Genomic DNA, 20,215 nt, shown 5'->3' with positions numbered 1-20,215 from the left:
CTCAGTATACTTTTTCGTTGAATAAATGAATGTGGTTTTATATATTCACACCCAATTTATAAATTCGCCTATGAGAATTAAGTATTTTTGTCAATAAAGTTACTTGACTAACTGTATGTACAGTGTATACATACACACATATATATTTATGTAAAAATGTGCGCGCACACATTTGCGTCATGAATGAAATTTTGAGCAAAAATTGTTGCTAGCTTTTTTGGTTGACTCGTAAGCTCGAAAGTTTTAGTCCTTACCTTAACCAGTTGACTAGGGTTGAATTTCACCTTACTTGTTAGACAACTGTATGCTATGCGGAAATGAATATATGTACATATGTATATATACGAGTAGGTTTGAGTAGACTTTACATAAATATATCATTTTAAAATTCTTGTCATTATATTGTTGTTTACTTCTATCAATAAATTAACATAATGATATTTAAATATGAATCCACGCGTGTGTTGCGCCATTCACACAAATCTATCGATATTAAGTACTTCGATAAATAGCTGGTAACCAATGCTGCTACACTTTTCAAAACAATGGCGCCAACAGATGAAACTCAAACGAACGAAATGGCCAAAGAACTGATGAACTGAACTGAATCAGGGACGCAGCTCGCTCGTTCACTCGCTCACTTTGGTGAGTAGTTCAATCGAACTATTTTCTTAACGATTCGAATACAACTCTATTTTCTTGGCAAATACATAAAAATGTCGGATAAACAATTGATAAATGTTCAATTCAACTCTTAATAAATAAAAAAAACGAACGTTTTAAATGTTGTGGCTATAAAATAGCTAACATACTTAAACTCAAGCGAACAAAAAGAAAAATGTTAGTGACATATTGATTTTCTCAAATTCTCTGTGTGACTAAAGAACTAAGATAAAACACAAATGAGATGGAAATATTTAAATGTAGTTGAATATTAAACATTTTAAAGAGTAGTGCATAGCTGTTTTTTTATGTAGTTTCAAGCAATTGTGTAAATAAATTAAGTAGTAAATAGATACCTATTAATATAAATAAGAATGCACACAGATGAATATGTGTGTATCTTGAAAAATGTGTATCTCATGAATTCAAGCACTTGCACATTTGTATTTATGTATATGCATGTATGTATGTGTGGGCATGCACATGTGTATCTATGTATGTGTGATTACTCCCAATGTAATTTACCTGTGCCGATTTGTTCTAATCTGATGAAGAATTCAATTGCCGAAAAATATTTAATTATAAGTTATTGTTACTTAAAGCGAATTACGTAGCTTGAATACCTTTAACATTTCAGATTGAAATACATTAGATTTTGAAGCTTTTGAGACTTGCATAAATTACCTGGAACTATGGTGTCGATAAAAACCATATTCTGTGTCTACTTGAGCATTCTTCTAAGTCTGGTGATAAGCTCTTCAGCATCAGCTGGAATTGGGACTTCAAGCGAGAACGAGGATGAGTATCTAACACAACGAGGTATGTTTAACGCAATTCCTACATTTTTTAAGGAATTACTAAAAAAAAAAAAACAAAAAATGATTCAGGAATCCAAAATTAGGAAAAAGCTAGTCGGAAAGGCTATAGTCGAGATCCCAGCCATAAAATATGCGTTACTTATTTCAATGTACATTGAAGTACTTTATAGAAATTACTGTCAAATAAAAACTACCTTTGGTAACGTTAAGCATTAAAAATAACGTATTATCTTAAAAACTGTGGGTGTGGCGGATTTTCGCGATCTGTGTGATAAACAAACTTGATCTGCGTGAGGTTTATAGAAGGATGTGTGTCATTTTTGGTGGCTCTACCTCTTATACTTTTAGAGATCGGCTGTTATTACTGATTAAGAATATATATACTTTATAGGGTTGTAGATGCCTCCTTCTCCCTGTTACATACATTTCAACAATCCGAATATAATCTTTTATTTAAATTTGGAAGACAAAATTGGAAAGACAAAAATTAGGAAAATAAATTCGTTCGTTTGGTGCAATTAAATCGTTATATTCAAGTTTTTAAACTACATAATCAAAGAGCAAGATAAACAAGATTGTCAAACTATTCAAGTACATGCCAAATTTTTTGCTTAATTTTTGTATTCCCAGTTATTTATTTTCATATTTTAGTCTTCCCATTTACTTCTCCTAATTTTTATATCTTTTATCGACGTTCGTTTAGGGAATCACCGTCTTAGTACAGAATCACTACAGCTGTTATAGAAACTATCGGTCTGCTACTGAGATATCTCAATTAATTAATTAATTCTGAAAAACTTAATTGATTTTTGTGATGCTTGAGATATAGAAGATATGTTTTGACAAATTTTAAAGTGATCATACTCATTTTTTTATGTTTAAAAATAATTAATACGAGTAGCACTTTTCACAAAGTTTTAAAAGATATTGGACCAATGTGATCCATTTGAAATTTGTTTATTTAAACTGAACGTTTGTTCGATTTTAACAGTGTTTGTTTATTGTAATCTCTTTTAGAATATATATTAGAAAAGTCGTATCATGGATTAATTCGGGAAAATGAGACCCTTGTGGAAATAACACCTTTAATTAAAGTTGACGAAGAAAAAATTTGTAATTTTCGGATACTTAAAAAGCCATATCATGAAATTCCATTCCAAGTAAGTGGTTAATAAGCTTTTCAAACTGTATTAATCAATAAATTTGCTTGAATCTAACTCTAAATATTAAATTCAATTTCAATTAAAATTTCAGATTGAGTTGGTCAACAATTTAGGTATACTAAAAGCACGTCGAACACTCAATTGTGAGAAACGCAAAAGCTATCATTTTGAGATTGTTGCCATATATTGCGATGGAATGCCATCAAATACAGCCAATGTTCATATAACCGTGATCGATATCAATGAATATGCTCCAACATTTCTACAGCCATCCTATGTGACGGAGGTCGATGAGGGTCGCCTATATAATGAGATAATACGTGTCGAGGCCGCTGACAAGGACTGTACTCCCCTCTTTGGGGATGTGTGCAAATATGAGATCTTAAACAGCGATGAACCCTTTGCCATTGACAATGAGGGATCCATTAAAAACACCGAACCCTTATCTCACAAAGTATCCCACAATCATATCCTATCTGTTGTCGCCTTTGACTGTGCCATGAAGGAATCAACACCAATAATGGTCAGCATTAAAGTGCGACGTGTCTGCGATGCTAAATTTCTGGGAATACCTGAACGCATTGATTATACTGTAAGTAAATTTTCATTTTGAACATAATTGATTTGAAAATTCGAAATTTACTCAAATTTATGTTGAAACAAATCAAATACATCGCATAATGAACCGTCACACCTAGAAAGCTGAAATTTTGACACAACATAGCTGGGACAATTTTGCTTTTTCTTTTAGCCAATACTTATTTTTACGTGTATGACTTTAGTTGATAGTCAGCTCCAATCGTAGATAGTAGTTTAGGAAAAACAGTGATACCTTTTATTTTATAATACTATTTGCAGTCCGGAAGTACCGAAAACTTGCAGCTATTTCCAAATGCTCGTTTGGATCTGTGCAATATATTGTGTAGCAGTGAAGACCTCAATATACATGCGGCAATTGCGCTTAAGGTGAGAGTTAATCATCCAAAAAATAAACATAAATATAAATATATGGTATAAATAAAATATATATATGTATATATAAAATAGACAAAACACATATCATTCGGATGTGATCGAGATATATCGAATTGCTCGACAAACTTAAATTTGAAGGACCTTTTGCCACGGGACGCCGACTGGACCAAGGAGTTGAGCTATGACGAAGGTCCTGAGCCCATATTTCACTTTACTGGATCCACCGGGGTCGTAGTGCCCGATCATTTCATTGGACACCATGACTTTTCCCTCCATCCATTCAGCATTGTGACCATTTTCCGGCACAGCAGCAAAAGTTCCTTGAACAAACACACAAAGGAGCATATTGTTTGCAGTGCGGATGATCACAAGATGAATCGACATCATATGGCACTATTTGTCCGGAATTGCCGACTCATTTTGTTGCTGCGCAAGAACTTCAACGACGGCGATTTGAACATCTTCAGTCCGGCGGAATGGCGTTGGAAAATTCCGCAAGTTTGCGACAATGAATGGCATCATTATGTGATCAACGTGGATCATTCATCCAAAGTGGAGCTCTACATTGATGGCATACAGTTTGAGAGCTCGGTTGAGGAGCGTCACACGAATCCAGAGGTGATCGATGATTGGCCTCTCCATGCAGCACATGGAGTGAATACAACCTTGTCAGTGGGTGCCTGTTATCAGAGCTCGGAGAATCGCTTAAAGCATGGTTTCAATGGCGACATATCCGAGGTGAAGATATCCCTGAATAATGCACTCTCTGTCGATGATATCAAGTGCGGCACAAGCTGTGCCGAGCACTTAATTCCATCAACAGATGAACAATCAAACCATCCTGACTTATCGGACTCATCCACTCAGAGTCAGAGTCAGAGTCAGGTTCAGGTCAATGGACAAATGAATGAAATCTATATTGAAGCACAGAGCAAGCATCAAATCGAACAACTGATGCGCAAGATTCAATACATCAATATTAAGAAGAGTCCCACAATTGGACGTCGTAACATTGAAGTTCGTACCACAATGATGTGCTCGAATCATAGTTCGATCCGTCTGCCCACAATCGAGACCTATATCATGGTCAATGAGCCCATCAATCCGCCAGCGGGTATTGCGGGTATGCTTGACTCGACTATTTCAAGTGGCAAAATCCCCACGGACACTGGAATTATGTATAAAGTGGACAAGCTGGAATCTCAAGATCAGCAAGATGAGCTCACTTCCAAGTATTCGCAAGCAGCTAAAATTACAATTACAGGTAATTACAATACTAATCTCTAATCCCAAAACAATTAAGAAACATTCTCTTCGTTCTACGTTCAATTCTAAGATGTTTTTACAAAGAAACCATACGTCCGAAAGAAACCGTCGTCCGTCCGTGTGAGCGCCTAGATTTTAGGGACCATAAGAGATAGAGAAACCAAATTCGGCACACAGATTTCTATTGATAACTTTATCTATTAAAATTATCTATTATCCTACTTAATTGCAACAAAATCAGACAAGTAGAACGGCAGTAATAGCTACCCAAAGTTATTTAAAATTCAGGCAGTACAATCCAAAAGTATGCAGTAGTTTTTATTAGCTAGTAAATTCTATAAAGTACTTTAATATATATTAAAATAAGTAACGGGTATTCTATGGTCGGGATCTCGACTATAGCCTTTCCGACTAGTTCAGTCTGATCCAGACAAGATTGGTATCAAAACCAGTACTTATAAAATTTCGTAGAATCAAAGGATTTAATAACAATTTTAAAATTTTAAAAGATATTATAGAATTGACCGTAGATTATGAATTTGGGATATCATTTTTTGTGAATAAAAAGTATGTGGTATAGTAGTCTGATTTTAACTTAATTTGCTTAGGTTGTTAGTTTAAGACTATCAAATATTTTATTTATTATTGATTTTAATTGATAGATTTGGCTTAAAAAAGTTTAGTTTAGTCTGATTTAATTTGATAAAGTTCATTTTTTTCTTGTGTCGCGTTTCTATTGCAGACTTCACATAAAAATCATAAAATAATAATTCGTATCTAAATCATAAAATTAATTTAAAGTATTTCAAAGTTAGTTAAAAGTTTTAAAATATCAAAAGCAATAAAATTGTTTTTATACCCGTTACTTGAAAAATAAGTAAAAGGGTACATTGTGTTCGTTGGAATGTATGTAACAGGGAGAAGGAGGCATCTCCGACACTATAAAGTATATATATTCTTGATCAGCATCAATAGCCGAGTCGATATAGCCTTGTGTGTCTGTCCGTCTGTCCGTCCGTCCGTCCGTATGAACAAAAGGATCTCAGAGACTATAAGAGATAGAGATACCAAACTTTCACTCACAGACTTCTACCCCACGCAGGTCAAGTTTGTTTCAAATTGAAGCTACGCCCCCCTCCGCCCCCTTAAATAGCGAAAAACCTTTCGCTCGTCTGTTTGAACAAAGGGATCTCAGAGACTATAAGAGATAGCGTAACCAAATTTGACAGACAGATTTCTATATACCTTACGCAGATCAAGTTTGTTTCAAATTTAAGCCACGCCCCCTCCGCCCCCCTCCCCCCTCCGCCCCGAAAATCGCGAAAAACCACCACACCCACAGTATTTAAGATAATACGTTTTTGTGGGTATTAGAGTTGCAAGTTGCTATTATCTATTATCCTATAAAATCGCAGCAAGATCGAACAAGTAGAACAGCAGTATTAACATGCCGAAGCTCTTGAATCAAAATTAGCTCCTTAGAGTATGCAATAGTTTTAATATTGTTAGACAACAAAAATGCATCAAATAATTCTCAACTGGTTCTGACGACGCACTCGACTTAACCCAAATGGTACCGATGAATCTTCAATGTTGATGGAACTGGCATCTATCGAATCGTATTGAGCATACTCCTTGCATTTATGCAAGTGTAGTATGTTGTTGAGCGTGTCAAGTCACCGGTTACCATATAGAGAGGTCGCTAACCAAGGGGATTGACATTTAGCAAAATTATAAACCTGAAGAAGTTGCTAATTTAAACATTTTTGAATCGACAACTAATTAACAATTGCAACACAATATGCCAAGCAAAATTTTCTGTCATTCTTGTGCCTAAGAATTCTCAACTGGATTCAGGCAATATAAAATAACAAAAATTAATAATAACAAAATCCTTTTTTCTTAAAAAAAAAATTCTTAAAAAAATACTTTTCTACATGTTTAAGTTAAGTAACGGGTATCCTATAGTCGGGATCTCGACTATAACCTTTCCCACTTGTTTTTTATTAAAAAATATACTAAACTCTACTATATAATATATACTCTACTTATATTATAAATGATTGAGCTCTCTTATTTATTTTGTAGGCACACAAAATAAATTAGTTTCTTATCAAGAAATCAAATTAGGCGTACACATTTTGGATAGAATTCATATTGGATTCTCGACCGATGGCATCAATGGTAATGTTAAGAATGTGAGTCCTAAGGAGAATTTGGATTCGTGCAGCGTTATTGTATTTCCATCGCTGAATCCGGATCATGAAGATATTCAAATAGATGGCGATGAATCTTTGTCATCGACCATGGATATCAGGACAAATATTAATAAGGATGGCGTTGAAATGATCGGCACAGATTCAATTGAGAATTATCTAAGCGTATTGCGTGCTCTGGTTTACAGCAACAAGAAGCCAGCTTATTATTTAAATCGTGTTTTCAAGCTATCTTGCACTCAGCTTAATTCGCAGTACAAAAGCGTTGAATATACGCTAACCTTAACCGTCCTGCATCCAAAACAATCATCCAAGACAACAAATGCACCATCAGCTTCCTCATCGATGTCAGTTACAAGCTCGGGAAATGGAAATGGAAACGGAAACGGAAATGGAAATGATAATGATGGAACTGATAACTTATTAGCGACATTCCATAATAGACGTGACCCAAGTGCAGACACAGATACAGATACAGATACTGTGTCTCAGGCACAAGGTATTTCTTTCTTTTTCTTTCTATTTACTGCCATATTATATTATAGAAAATACATGTCTATTTTGCTTGCAGATTCGAAGCTCTTCTCATATTCCCTATCACATACCAATAATGTGCAGGAGCCCAAATCCCACGTCCATTCAATTGTGCACAGAGGTTAGTGATGAGACTTCCTAGATATTCGAAATACTTTCTCGTGATTCCTTAATATATGACTCCACTATTTTCAGCTGAAGCTTCACATCCAACAATGCTAATCATCCTCATTTGTGTATTTCTTGTCGTGCTGCTTTGCGGCGTTTCGATTGCACGTCTAAAAAATAACCAAAAGTATACAGATCGGCACCAGCCCTGCCCCAAGGTAATTTCCCATTTCATATTCTTCCTCCCATCATCCCCTTATTTTATTTATAGTAGTAGTCTTATTTATTATATTATATTATCAGATATAAACAAATAATTCTTATTTTCCAAATAATATTTTAAATAATTTATTGATCTAAAATATTACAAGCAAAATATTAGGAAAAAGGGTAATCTTAGGAACATTTTAAATTTCCCATAATTTAAATGCAGGATTAATTTAGAAGTCAAACACTGTTTAATAAGACATTCCTTATTAAAATTGGTTATTTTTGACTAACAAAGTAATGAGAGTTCAAAGCTGTCCAAAAATTTACAGGTGAAAATATTGAAAAAAATCCACAAATTTACAAGGAATTAAAAAATAAAAAAAAAATGGGTAATTTTATGAAAATTTTAAATGTCCCACACTTTAAATATTGAAATAAAAACCCGTCACTTTTGTTTATTATAATTTTTATAAATAAGATTTTACGACGAATTTTAAGCATTGAAATTTAAATATTTAAATATAAATGATTTTTTGTTTTATTAAAAATAAACGAAAATATTAATTATTTATTTACACTCTGAACCATTCAAATTCAATAAAAAAATAATTTTTGTAATGAAGAGTTTTGTATTTTAAAGAGATCATAAAAATCGAAGTTTGAATTGAATTGAAAGATCATGTTTTATAGCTGATTATGTTGGCATTAGGAAAAATCTGTAAATATCAATCATCACGTGAATTTGTTTGTTTATTTTGTTAATAGATTGCTGACGAAGGTTTGATCTGGGATGATTCTGCATTGACTATTACTATAAATCCAATGCAAACAGATGCTGCATCTGAAGAAAGCTCTGACTCGGAGAATTCGGATTCGGAAGACGAAGAAGGTAGAAACGTAATATAATTTGTTGTACGTGTATACTACGAATACTTAATGTTTCTCTTTTCTCTATATATTTAACAGTTATGAAAGATGGATTCGCACACATCAATCAACTTGAATGGGACAACACTAATATGTTTTCATCAGCAAATTAATGCGGATGTGCGATGAGTGTGTGTGTGTGTGTCAATAGGGCGTTTATTAATAAAAGTTAAAATTAATTATATGTAAATGTGCTTTTAAAATATAAATTACACAATCTACTTATCCTACAAAAGTAATCCGCCAGCAATTAATACAGCACATAAGTGCATACATACATACATAGATACATAGATACATATATATATTCCCCAATCAAGTCTGCAGTATGAACATTCAAATAGTTAATTTTTAAGTAATATTTGGCAACAATTCAGATCTCATTTCAATTTCAATTTGGAAGCTTTTAATCTTGGCAATTAACGCAAAACTTTTTACATTTTTTAACCATTTTTTATTTAACTAAATAATTTTCTTTATTAATTTATTAGCTGTAGTTGGAAAATTGAGTAAACTGCCTATGTATGTATGTATGTCTGTAAATGCACAGCTTCTTTGGTTGAGAATGTTTGTATGTATAGCATCTAAGTAGTGACAGTGGGTACAGTATGTATGTATATGCATTTTATCTCATATCGAAGATGCATATTTAATTTACATATACATATATACTTCAATTGTAACTACCATAACATATAGTACAATTATGCTCTGCATTGGTTTGAAACAGAGTAAACGCATACATATTAAAAAAAAATTAAAATAAGAGCAAATTCACATACATAGATCGATATCGATTTGCATACCCTTGGAAATCTAACCTACATATGCTACATACACGTATATGTATACTTAACCCTATTTTGCAAGAAACCATATTAACATAAATGCATTCATACTAAAACAAAGTTACTCTCACACTAATGGATTATTGTCACTCAGTCTATTCGAAAAGTTACCCGAGTTTGAACTATCTAAATACTGATTCGGGTCAACCTTTAAAGTATCTGTAGGAACTCTCAGTTGTGTTTACAAGTATTCGAAATATAAAAATATGTTTTTGTCCAGAGTTTAACCCAATTTCACCGATGCAATAGAATATTATCCATTTCCTCAGGTTTGACAATTCAACTGAGAGCGGCGTTAAACACTCGTAATAAATAGAAGGAGACACCTCCGTCCCCATAAAATCAGTCTTAACTTCTATTTCACTTTACGAACGTATTCAATTCAATTTTTAATATTTACAATATATGAGAACACATACGTGTAGAATAAGAATTTAAATTTTCTAATTTAAATACTTTGTCTTCTTCTGAAAAGTTCAATCGTTTTTGTTTTTGTTTGTTTAGAATCTAGAATCAACAATTCGAAACATAGAGGCTTCTTTCAAAATGATTTTTCCTCTTTGGGGCATATTCTTAATATGCATATTCTAAATTGTGACCCACTCGTATTTATATTTATATCATAATAGCTCTTGAAGAAAATGACATTTGCTTAATAAAGGCTTTGCAAGGGTATTTGGTATTCGACCTGCCGCAAAACATCTTCTGTTAGCCAGCAGTTTAGATAAAGTTCTAGTATCAATGTAAATGAGCAAGCCATGTTCATCTATAAAGATTTGCAATATCCTTGCAGATGTTTTTCTATTTTTTTTACTTTAATAGGAGCCGAGCTCAATCCGATAAAGAATAAGTATTCTTGACAGGGTGAGTAGTTGATTCGTCCGTCACTTATAGCTGCCATAGGATTTATTGATTATAGATCCATACATACCTGCTACTTGAACAATCTGCAAGGGGAAATTTCCTTCATTTCCTTCGGCATCCCGAAGATTCATAATATCTCTTGTTAATTATAAACTCTGTAACAACCATGATCAAAATATACTCGAATATCTCGAATGTCTGTATCACCCCAGTTACACGTACATATATGCGGTCCTCGTACTTAATATATAGTCACACTCACTTATTATTTAACTACAAATATATTGAGTAATTACCCAATAAACTTAAAGCAAACACTCAACAACTGTGTTAAGGCCCAATAATAAGAAATCAACAACAAAACTAAGTCGAGCTCAGTACTATAGTTACTGTTATTATTTTATTAAATGACAAAAAATAAATACTGGCTTTTTTCTTTTCTTTCGGAAATTGGGTGGGAAATACATATATGGTAAATATTTTTTATAAAAAACAAAATGATGGATATCAAAATTGCACTAACATTACACGTATAAGAGCTGAATCAACCAAAATTCTCACCAAAAATAAAATAAAGACCAGAGCTCTCAAAAATTTCCCACACCCCCATCCGCCGCCGTAAATCGCAAATATAGATAGAACGCTCTTCTGATGCTTAACGTTCTATTTTATTATTATCTATTATCTCTCTTTTAATATCATCAAGATCTGGTAAGTCTTCCGATATTAAAAAAAGCCCAAGCGCCTAAAACTATGCAGTTATTATTCACTTTGTCCTTACTTTACTTTTGACACTTTTTTAGAACTTCAAACTGTCATAACTTTCCCAAGTCTTAATTGATTTCCTTGCAGAATGTCTCTTTTATAATATTTTGACCGCTAATGTGATTCTGCATTAAAGTTTGTAAATATGTATAATTTTTTTTCCCTCACTGTCCATTTGCTCCATAATTTCCCGTTGACAATTTTCAATACTTCAAACCGTCATAGCTTTGTCAAACTTATCACATTTAAGCCCATTTGACTTCTAAATCGGTTCTGTATTTAAATGAAGGAATATTGAAAATTTTCCTAAAATGTAACCATTTTTTTAATTTTTCCCTTGTAAATTATTGGACTATTTTGAACTCTCATAACTTTGTAAGATCTCAACCTATTTTATATTGCTTTAACCTCTTATTTGAGTTTGCATCAAAACTGATAAACATTAATCCATGACAAATATTAACTAAATTATTAAATATTTTAATTTTTTTTATATACTTATACTTTTAATAAATGTATAATATTTTGTAACTTTGGAAATATAGTTTGATTGATGAGTGAAAAAAACACATGTTTATTTTCGAAAAATTTTATTATATAACCATTTAGTGATACATATCTTTGTATATATATTTTTTATATAAAGTTATTTGTTTAATCGACATTAGTATTTGCATAGTATTTGTTTTCTTTTCTGTTTTTTTTTTTTAATTAATGTCGATTAAAGTTAATTTATATGAAATGTATTTTTAAGATATACTTTCTTACGAACACAATGCGGATATTTCACTATTGATAATATGTTATATATTATTCATTATTATATTTATGAATTCGCGTCTTACAAGTTTAATAAGAAACATTTATAAAATATTCGTTGTAAATATTTTAACCGCCATCTACAAATTTTATGTAAAAGCTTACATACTGTGTAAAAAAATATTTTCCATGCAGTTGGGAGTGCATGAACAGTCCGTGTCTTATATGGACTGCAATAAATATAAAGAACATTCGGATTTTGGAAAAATTAAATAGTTCGAAGCAGTTTGCTTTTTCCTGATTTATCAACCATTTATGTGTAACTAATGAAAATCTATATTCATTTTTTTTTCTTTGTGGAATATGACAGTTGATTTTCTATGCCATTAAATATTGGAAGGGTTCGTTGACATCTATTTTTAATAATGTAAATGGAAAGGTATAATTAATAAAATCGTAACAAATCGTCTCGAAGATGACTGAATTGGATGGTTGGAGGAACATTATAAATATTGAACTATATTATATTAAGGAAAATCATTCACTAAAGAGACGATTACATTTTAAATAAATTTCAGAATAGATTTACAAAGATCTAGGGAGAATTAAGGATTGATGAAGATCGCAGATAGATCTTTAGAATAAATAAACAAAATATACATGTATGATTTATTATTCTTAAATCCGTTTAATATTGGGTTCAATGTGTATTTTGAGCTCGAAGGATTTGAAGGATTTGCATTCTCTCTTATTAAATATAAATTTCTATTTATACTTTTCATTTGGATGATATTTTTATAAGTTATTGTGTAAATCTTGTAATTTTTCGGTATCATTAGACATTCTACTTACTGTCTGTTGATTAAATAAGCTTTAATTCAAAGTAATGCGAATTTCTTGCGTAATTATTAAATTTTATGTAGTCTCACTCATATTTTACCTTTGTCCTCTACGATTTTCAATGAATCAAAAACAAAGTACGTGTATTTAATTATAAATTGATAAAGTATATTAAAACAATATAAATATATAAAAATATATAATTGTGTCCAAGCCTTTCTTAACAATCATCAATTGAAGTATTGTACTAATTATATAAATTCTGGTTAGACTAGACTTTTACTTATTCTGGTTCTTTTTGTTTTTCGTAAAAAATAAATATGGCTTATACCAAAAATTAAATAAAAATAAAACAATAAATATAAACAATAAATTTTGGTAAAAATAAACTATCTGATTAAGTGAAGATAAAAATAAAATAATCATAAATAACATTGCTCATTAACTAGTCTGATTTTCAGCGCAAGATACTATCGGTTTTGATCAATCGATCAATCTTTAATATGATTGACCATAAATGTATAAGTCTTGTTATTCACATTAATAGTATAAGCAACATATATATATATATATATATGTTTTTTTTTGCATATTGTTTTATATAATCGTATAAATAAATATATATAGTAAATATCATATAGTATATAGTATATATTCGTATATATGTGCTTCACTTAAAACTACTGCTTATTTATCAGTCAACTTATTCTACTACATTTAAATATTTTAATATATTTTAATTTGCTCTGACAACGAAAGTACAGAGAGCTAAAACCTCACGAAAGTATTGTATCTTAATATTAAAATCATAATACATACATCTATATATATATATATATATATATATATATATATATATATATATATATATATATATATATATATATATATATAATAAAATTTGAATATTTTAGTTATTTTTAGTTGTTGTTTTTTTGGTTATACATACATTAGTCATTCAAAGCCATTTATGCATCATAATTTGTTCTAGTTTGTATATAATGAACATTTAATTCCAAATATTTATTTAAAACTCCTTACTTCAAATTGCTATTTGCCAGACAAATATATTTAAAATATTTATATGTACACGTCTTAAAAGATGGAGAAAACATATGTATATATACATATATGTATGTGTATGTGCATCTTTATTTTCATCTGGCAATATATATTAATATGATTGCTAAATATATATATTTATTTCAGGCCAAATGAAATACCCTATTAATAAAAAATGACTGTACTATTACTATGTGATCATTTAAAATGTATCAAAATGATCACCGAAAAGTTCTAATTTTTCATGAAATTATTGGAGAATAATCTCCAAATTAAGGTATTATTCGGACCAAGTTTGATCAAATTCAGACCACTTATGTTTGTGTATATGTATAGCTATAAATATTATAGATTTGATAACAATAATATAACCTGCTCTTCTGTAACATGTATATAATGATTATTATTATTATTATTATTATAATGACTATTATTATTATTATTATTATTATTATTATTATTATTATTATTATTATTATTATTATTATTATTATAATTATTATTATTATTATTATTATTATTATTATTATTATTATTATTATTATTATTATTATTATTATTATTATTATTATTATTATTATTATTATTATTATTATTATTATTATTATTATTATTATTATTATTATTATTATTTTTACTTTTGCTGACAGCACATACACTATGTCCAATAGTTGATTTGACGTGTATTTCTAATTTTTAACTGGTTCTAAGAACCATAGCGACAATAATAAAATAAACGAAAATATATAGAACGGGAACACAGGTTTTCAAATCAAATATTTGAACTTTTGAGTTTGTCAAAATAATTACTTGACTAACTGTGTGTATGCCACTTCGAGTCGGATATAGAAATAGAAAGAATAGAAATTCAATACAGTTATTATAGAAACATTCTGCAAGCGCATTTTGCAGAGTATCAAGCCGAATCGAATATCGGTTTCAGTTGGGCTTTCGGAGTATCGGTATTTCTTCGGTTCCCAAAAAAACGTATTATAATAATTGTAAAAAAAGTTAATAAATAAAAAAATGGTTTGATTTAATAAAATAAATATTTAATAAGATTAATATTCAAATTATATAATCCAAGTAAGTTTGAAAAACGATTCTATTTAATGCTAGATTGAACCGAAACTAACCGTTAGACATGAATTGGTCACTTATCGGTTACGGTTGCCAATTTCAGTCGGATAATACCGGTTAAAATTTACCGATTCGATAAATCGATTTAATCTTCGGCACGCCGAGAAATGCAATTCTGGATAGCTTCATCTTCATCTTCGATTTCTTTTTTCATTTTTGTGACCAAATATGTATTTTCTTTGGCATAGTTAATATTATAAAACTTTGGCATGTCTACATATTGTTTTTTTTGGTTTTTTTTTTGAACGGTAAAGAAAAGTTGGAAAATAATAATATGCGAGTGGTTGAAATTAAATGTTATGATTTTGATTAGGTTTTTGGTTCATGGATAATACGAAAGGGGAGTTTACAATATATATTTATGAGTATTCATAGTTTATTTTTGAGATTAGGCTAAAATTCGCATGGCGTGGTAAACGATGGAGTGGCAAATGGGGCATATGGATTCCATGGAGACACAGATCTGGTTGGCACAGTCCATGCAAAACATATTGTGACCACAGGGAACTAGAGCTGTCGTCACTTCTCTCTCATTGCACACAAAGCATTCGCGATTCTTTTGCATCTGCATCTGCATCTGCATCTGATGCGAATGCTGATGATGTAATAATAGACTATTAGCATCTGGAATCTTGGTGCTCTTCGTTGTATCACCGAGCAGTGAATCCGTTGGACTAATTGAAGCGGTTGGCGAACAATGTGATGTCGAGGCTGTTGCATTAACATTCACATTAACATTAACATTAACAGCGGTCGCTGTTGGCAGATTCCAAATGCTGGGCGAGTCTCCGATGCCCTCGTCCACGTCTATCGAATCGTTGATATTCTTCCATATGTTCAATAGCTCTGGTGGAGTATTAGCACTGTTTGTGCTATTGGCACTATTATTAGTGCTTTTGGTTGATGCTGTCGATGAGGCTGATGAACACGAGCGAGTCAAAATATTAGACGACATTAAATGGCACTGTGCAGATACACTCGATACAGTTGCAGATTGAGATTGAGATTGAGACTGAGATTGAGACTGAGATTGAGATACAGATACAGATGTCGATGTGGGCGGACAAAATGATAAGGTCTTGTTGCGGTATAAGGAACTCGTATTGACATTACCAATATTATTATTATTATTATTTGCATTTGCATTTAATTTGCAAGCATTATTTTCGCTAATGCTTCCTGTTACAACTGGCAGCAAAGTTGAACTTGAACTTGAAGTTGAAGTTGATGTTGAAGTTGAAGCTGTCGCCGTTTCAATTAATTCCGAATTTTGATAACAGTTTGACAAGTTTGCTTTAACTGGCATTGACATTGTCATTGGCATTGTCATTGGGATCGAAATTGGCATTGACATTGACATTGACATTAGGGAATTATCTGCACAGGTATAGCTCGATGTGGGATCTGTGGCATCGATCTTATAAATCGATGACAATATATCTGAGTTGATGTCATCATTTAATATTTGTGTGAGTGTATTTATTGTATGCAGTGTAGCAAATTCGCTCGAGTCTATCGATTCCGTACCATTCTCACTTCCCTGTCCACTGTTACAGTGACTGTTACTGTTACTGTTACTATTGCTGTTACTGTTGCTGTTACTGTTACAGTTACTGTTACTGTTACTGTTACCAGTGCGTAATGCAATGTGAGCCTCGATTTGCTTTCGGGCCGTCTCCACATTTTCGGGCAGTCCCGTTACCTCAAAGATCGGCTCCTTCTCCCGCGACGGCGTCACTATATAGGTTTGCGTCTCCTGCTGAATGTGCTTTATGGTTGCCCCTTTGGGTCCAACAACCAGACCAACAACTCTATAAGGTACCCGCACCTGTATTGTTATCTGGCCCGGCAAACAGGGTGGTCCATTCTGTGTGCGCGTCACGACGCCGACGTTCAATGATCCTGCATTACTATTTCCCGATCCCAATCCCGATCCCGATCCCGATGCCGTTCCCAAAATGCCGTTAACCGTTCCGTTCAAGCCGCTCGAACCGTTCGAGCCGTTCGATCCTTCCATCGATGGCTTTCGAGATGCCCGAATTAAACTGAAATGATCCGCAGCTGAGAGTATTTCCCGTTTGGCCTTGTTAACATCCTCTTTACGTCCTGTTACCACAAACACCGGCTCCTCTCCCCGAACTGGAGTTTTGATATATGTGTTTGTCTTCGCTCTCAGAGCTTTGATCTTGCATCCTGAATAATAATACAGAATTATCTTGTTATTACAATTACACAAAAATATACACGTGTATACCTAAGTTTATATTCTCCGTACAGGCAATTATTACAAAAGTGTAATAATCAAATAAAAACGTTAAGAAATAACAAATATTTTCATAAAATTCTGCGCAATTCAATTTGTGGTTATTACGAATAAAGTTATAATTTAGTTGTGTTCAGCGCCTCTACTCAAAGCATTTTATTTGCTGGATGTTGCTATTGTTCGCTTTACTAAAAAAAAAACAAATAAGCATACACGCAGAAAATTTATTTTCTATTGTTAAGAAAAATCGCCATAATTTTAGAATTGCAGCAAAATTGAGAAAAATTTTCGAATTTGGACAGATTTTTTTCTTAAAAATAAAAATTTTTAGCCTAAAATATGTTTAGGGTAAATCTTGTAAAAACTGCAATTTTCTGAAATTATTGTCCCAGGGCCAGGAATACAGCCATGATTAACAAAACGTACAAAATTAATTCCCGTCCTAAATGTATCTCATATATGTAGTTTTGAATTCATACAAATCAAAAATAAAAGAAAATAAAAAAACTTTAAGAAAAAAACAGAATAATAATTGATAAAATTTAAAGAAATTGTACACTTTAATGCAAATTCAATATTAGATAAAAATATAATCATATATATAAATCAAAGTGTAAATATTAAAATATCTTGACATTTTTCTATTAGTGTATGGAAATATTTTCTATTATTTAGAGCGTATCAACTTAAAATGTAGAAAGTAAAACTTGTTTAACTTCAGAAAATTCGATCCGAGATTTATGAAAAATAAATCTTAGATTTAGGGAGTATCTCTTTAAAATGTAGGAATATTTGTGAAATTTTAGTATCAGAGCAATTTTTGACAGATTTTAAGAAAAAAGGGAAATTGCCTTTTATTTTTGATAGGTTTTCTAAGTTTCAGGGCGATCTTATGAGTGTAATTATATATATCCGTTATTAAACAGAACTTGAAAATATGTAATGCAGTTCTGATAAAACAAAATGTAAATTGGCATTTAACGTATTTGAAATTGTGCCTTTCGGGCATTAAAGTTACAGGGTATTGCAAAGTCGAGCTTGTAGCTAGTTTTTGGGCTTACCTTGTCGTCCGACGATCTCCGCAACATGTTCCGAGCTCGGAACCGGTACACATTCCGTCATGTTTTGAGACTTTTTCGATCTGTCTTCCAATCCGGCGGATGGCATTAAGAGGCCAGATCCGGATCCGGATCCGGATCCATTTGCAGATGTAGATGCCGTCAGATTATTGATAGACATCTCACTACGAGCGTATGCAGCAGATACTAGATTAATCGAACCCAAATCATAATTCAATTCAGCCTGTGTCTGAATCGGCTGAACGTATCCATTTGGATTTAACCCGTTCTCATTAAGTCCGACCAAAGATAATTCCAATGCCAACTGAAGAGTGCGAGGATCTTCGGATAATGGCGGCAATTGATGCACTTTTTGTTGTTGTGCTTGAATCATTTGATTATGATTGTGAGTCTGATTAATATCATGATGAGTTGTTGTTGCTTCTGCAGTTATATTATTAATACTATCGATAGTACTAAGCATTTTTGTGTGATTTGTGGTGATTATTTGTGCGACTGAATTATTTACTGAGACATTATTAGACATTATTACTGACGATGATCATCGGTTAGTTGTTAATGTTGTTAATGATGAATTTGAAACAGATGAGATCGAATTGAAGTTCCTGTTGTATGTCTATATAGGCATATATAGTATATGCCTCTCTTACAGAATTCCTATCGTTGATGTTACTGAAGATGAGTTATTATTGAATGTGGGCGATATACGATATATTTTATATATATATATATATACGACTCACACTATTGAATTCGTTGATCTGTAATCCGATTTGCGCTTCAGACATATCATTATTTTCGATTTCGATATCATTCAAATTGGAATTGAGATTGCGTTATCATCCGTTCCATTTATAAACAATAATGTATTGACTGACACTACAACACACAAAATCCTCTGTTTTCATTGATCTTATAATTTGATTTATTTTCTTATTGTATTCGTTTTAAGATTTCACTGAAGTCGACAAATTGCATTAGAATTTTTTTTTGGCATAATTTCTTGCTTCCCTTTTTCTGCAATGGACAAAAATACTGAAATTCAATTGTTATACATACACATATAGCCTCTGTGTGTGTGTGTGTGTGTGTGTGTGAGTGTGCGTAGGCATGTAATACATACACACGTATGCATGTACTTGCATGCATCCATGTATCTATGGATATTTTCAAAATATCAAAAGAATCTCATCGTTTGTATTATTTATATTTATTTATTATTTACATGCAGTTCACACAACACTCAAGTTCATTTAAGTTCATAATTTGTTGTTATTACTATCAATTATTGTGTGCTCACGAAATTTTACTGTTTGAGTTGAGTTTAGACCGAGTTTTGTTTCAGACTTGATTCCCAATATTCCGCCGTGTTCTCGGTTCTCGGTTTTTGGTTCTCCGTTCTCTACGTCCTCATAACAACCCCTAACTTTTCGTAATTCTTGTGTCACTCACCCTTTGTAACCTCTCTCTCTTTCTCTCTCTCTCGCTGTCTATCTCGTATACACTAAGTCCTTTAACTATTTTGACAAGGAACAAAATAGTTTTATTTTTTAATTAATTATAATTACTCGCATTAATTTGTTTTCTAAATTGAATAAAATAAGCTAAAAATAAAATAGCCAAGTTTATTGCCTTGTCAAAACAATTGCTTGACTAACTGTATACTAACCTCCTCTCACTGTTCCTGTCCCTGTCCACACGCACACACACACACA

The 20,215-nt window shown here is 31.8% G+C and overlaps 2 protein-coding genes across 2 annotated transcripts; one reads left to right on the top strand and one right to left on the bottom strand.

Moving 5' to 3' along the window:
* Positions 1 to 639: 639 nt before the first annotated feature.
* LOC117794016 (calsyntenin-1) lies at positions 640 to 9,119 on the top strand. Its single transcript, XM_034634502.1, has 11 exons — positions 640 to 840; positions 1,301 to 1,482; positions 2,499 to 2,641; positions 2,736 to 3,236; positions 3,503 to 3,610; positions 3,692 to 4,883; positions 6,974 to 7,600; positions 7,673 to 7,756; positions 7,831 to 7,961; positions 8,719 to 8,842; positions 8,920 to 9,119. Exons 2-11 carry the CDS (start codon positions 1,356 to 1,358, stop codon positions 8,991 to 8,993), a joined length of 3,111 nt encoding a protein of 1,036 aa, XP_034490393.1. The 5' UTR covers positions 640 to 840; positions 1,301 to 1,355; the 3' UTR covers positions 8,994 to 9,119.
* A 6,336-nt stretch (positions 9,120 to 15,455) lies between these two features.
* Positions 15,456 to 18,696, bottom strand: LOC117786467 (RNA-binding protein MEX3B). The gene is made up of 5 exons (XM_034624787.1): positions 18,483 to 18,696; positions 17,172 to 17,351; positions 16,737 to 17,090; positions 16,198 to 16,670; positions 15,456 to 16,122 (listed from the first exon to the last, which is right to left on the bottom strand). Exons 1-5 carry the CDS (start codon positions 18,658 to 18,660, stop codon positions 15,547 to 15,549), a joined length of 1,761 nt encoding a protein of 586 aa, XP_034480678.1. The 5' UTR covers positions 18,661 to 18,696; the 3' UTR covers positions 15,456 to 15,546.
* Between the last annotated feature and the right edge of the window lie 1,519 nt (positions 18,697 to 20,215).

Source organism: Drosophila innubila, chromosome 4, assembly GCF_004354385.1.
Source record: "Drosophila innubila isolate TH190305 chromosome 4, UK_Dinn_1.0, whole genome shotgun sequence".
Taxonomy (NCBI): Eukaryota; Metazoa; Arthropoda; class Insecta; order Diptera; family Drosophilidae; genus Drosophila; species Drosophila innubila.
Note: the sequence above shows the minus strand (reverse complement) of the source record. Positions and strands in the feature narration are given on the sequence as shown.

Coding starts and splice junctions, on each gene's coding strand:
- LOC117794016 (XM_034634502.1), top strand. CDS start 1,356: ATGGTGTCGATAAAAACCATATTCTGTGTCTACTTGAGCATTCTTCTA. Junction 2,642..2,735: donor ATCATGAAATTCCATTCCAA/GTAAGTGGTTAA, acceptor TTAAAATTTCAG/ATTGAGTTGGTCAACAATTT. Junction 8,843..8,919: donor GGATTCGGAAGACGAAGAAG/GTAGAAACGTAA, acceptor TATATTTAACAG/TTATGAAAGATGGATTCGCA.
- LOC117786467 (XM_034624787.1), bottom strand. CDS start 18,660: ATGTCTATCAATAATCTGACGGCATCTACATCTGCAAATGGATCCGGA. Junction 17,352..18,482: donor GGAGATCGTCGGACGACAAG/GTAAGCCCAAAA, acceptor ATTATTATTCAG/GATGCAAGATCAAAGCTCTG. Junction 16,671..16,736: donor CAGCAACAGTAACAGCAATA/GTAACAGTAACA, acceptor CGGAATCGATAG/ACTCGAGCGAATTTGCTACA.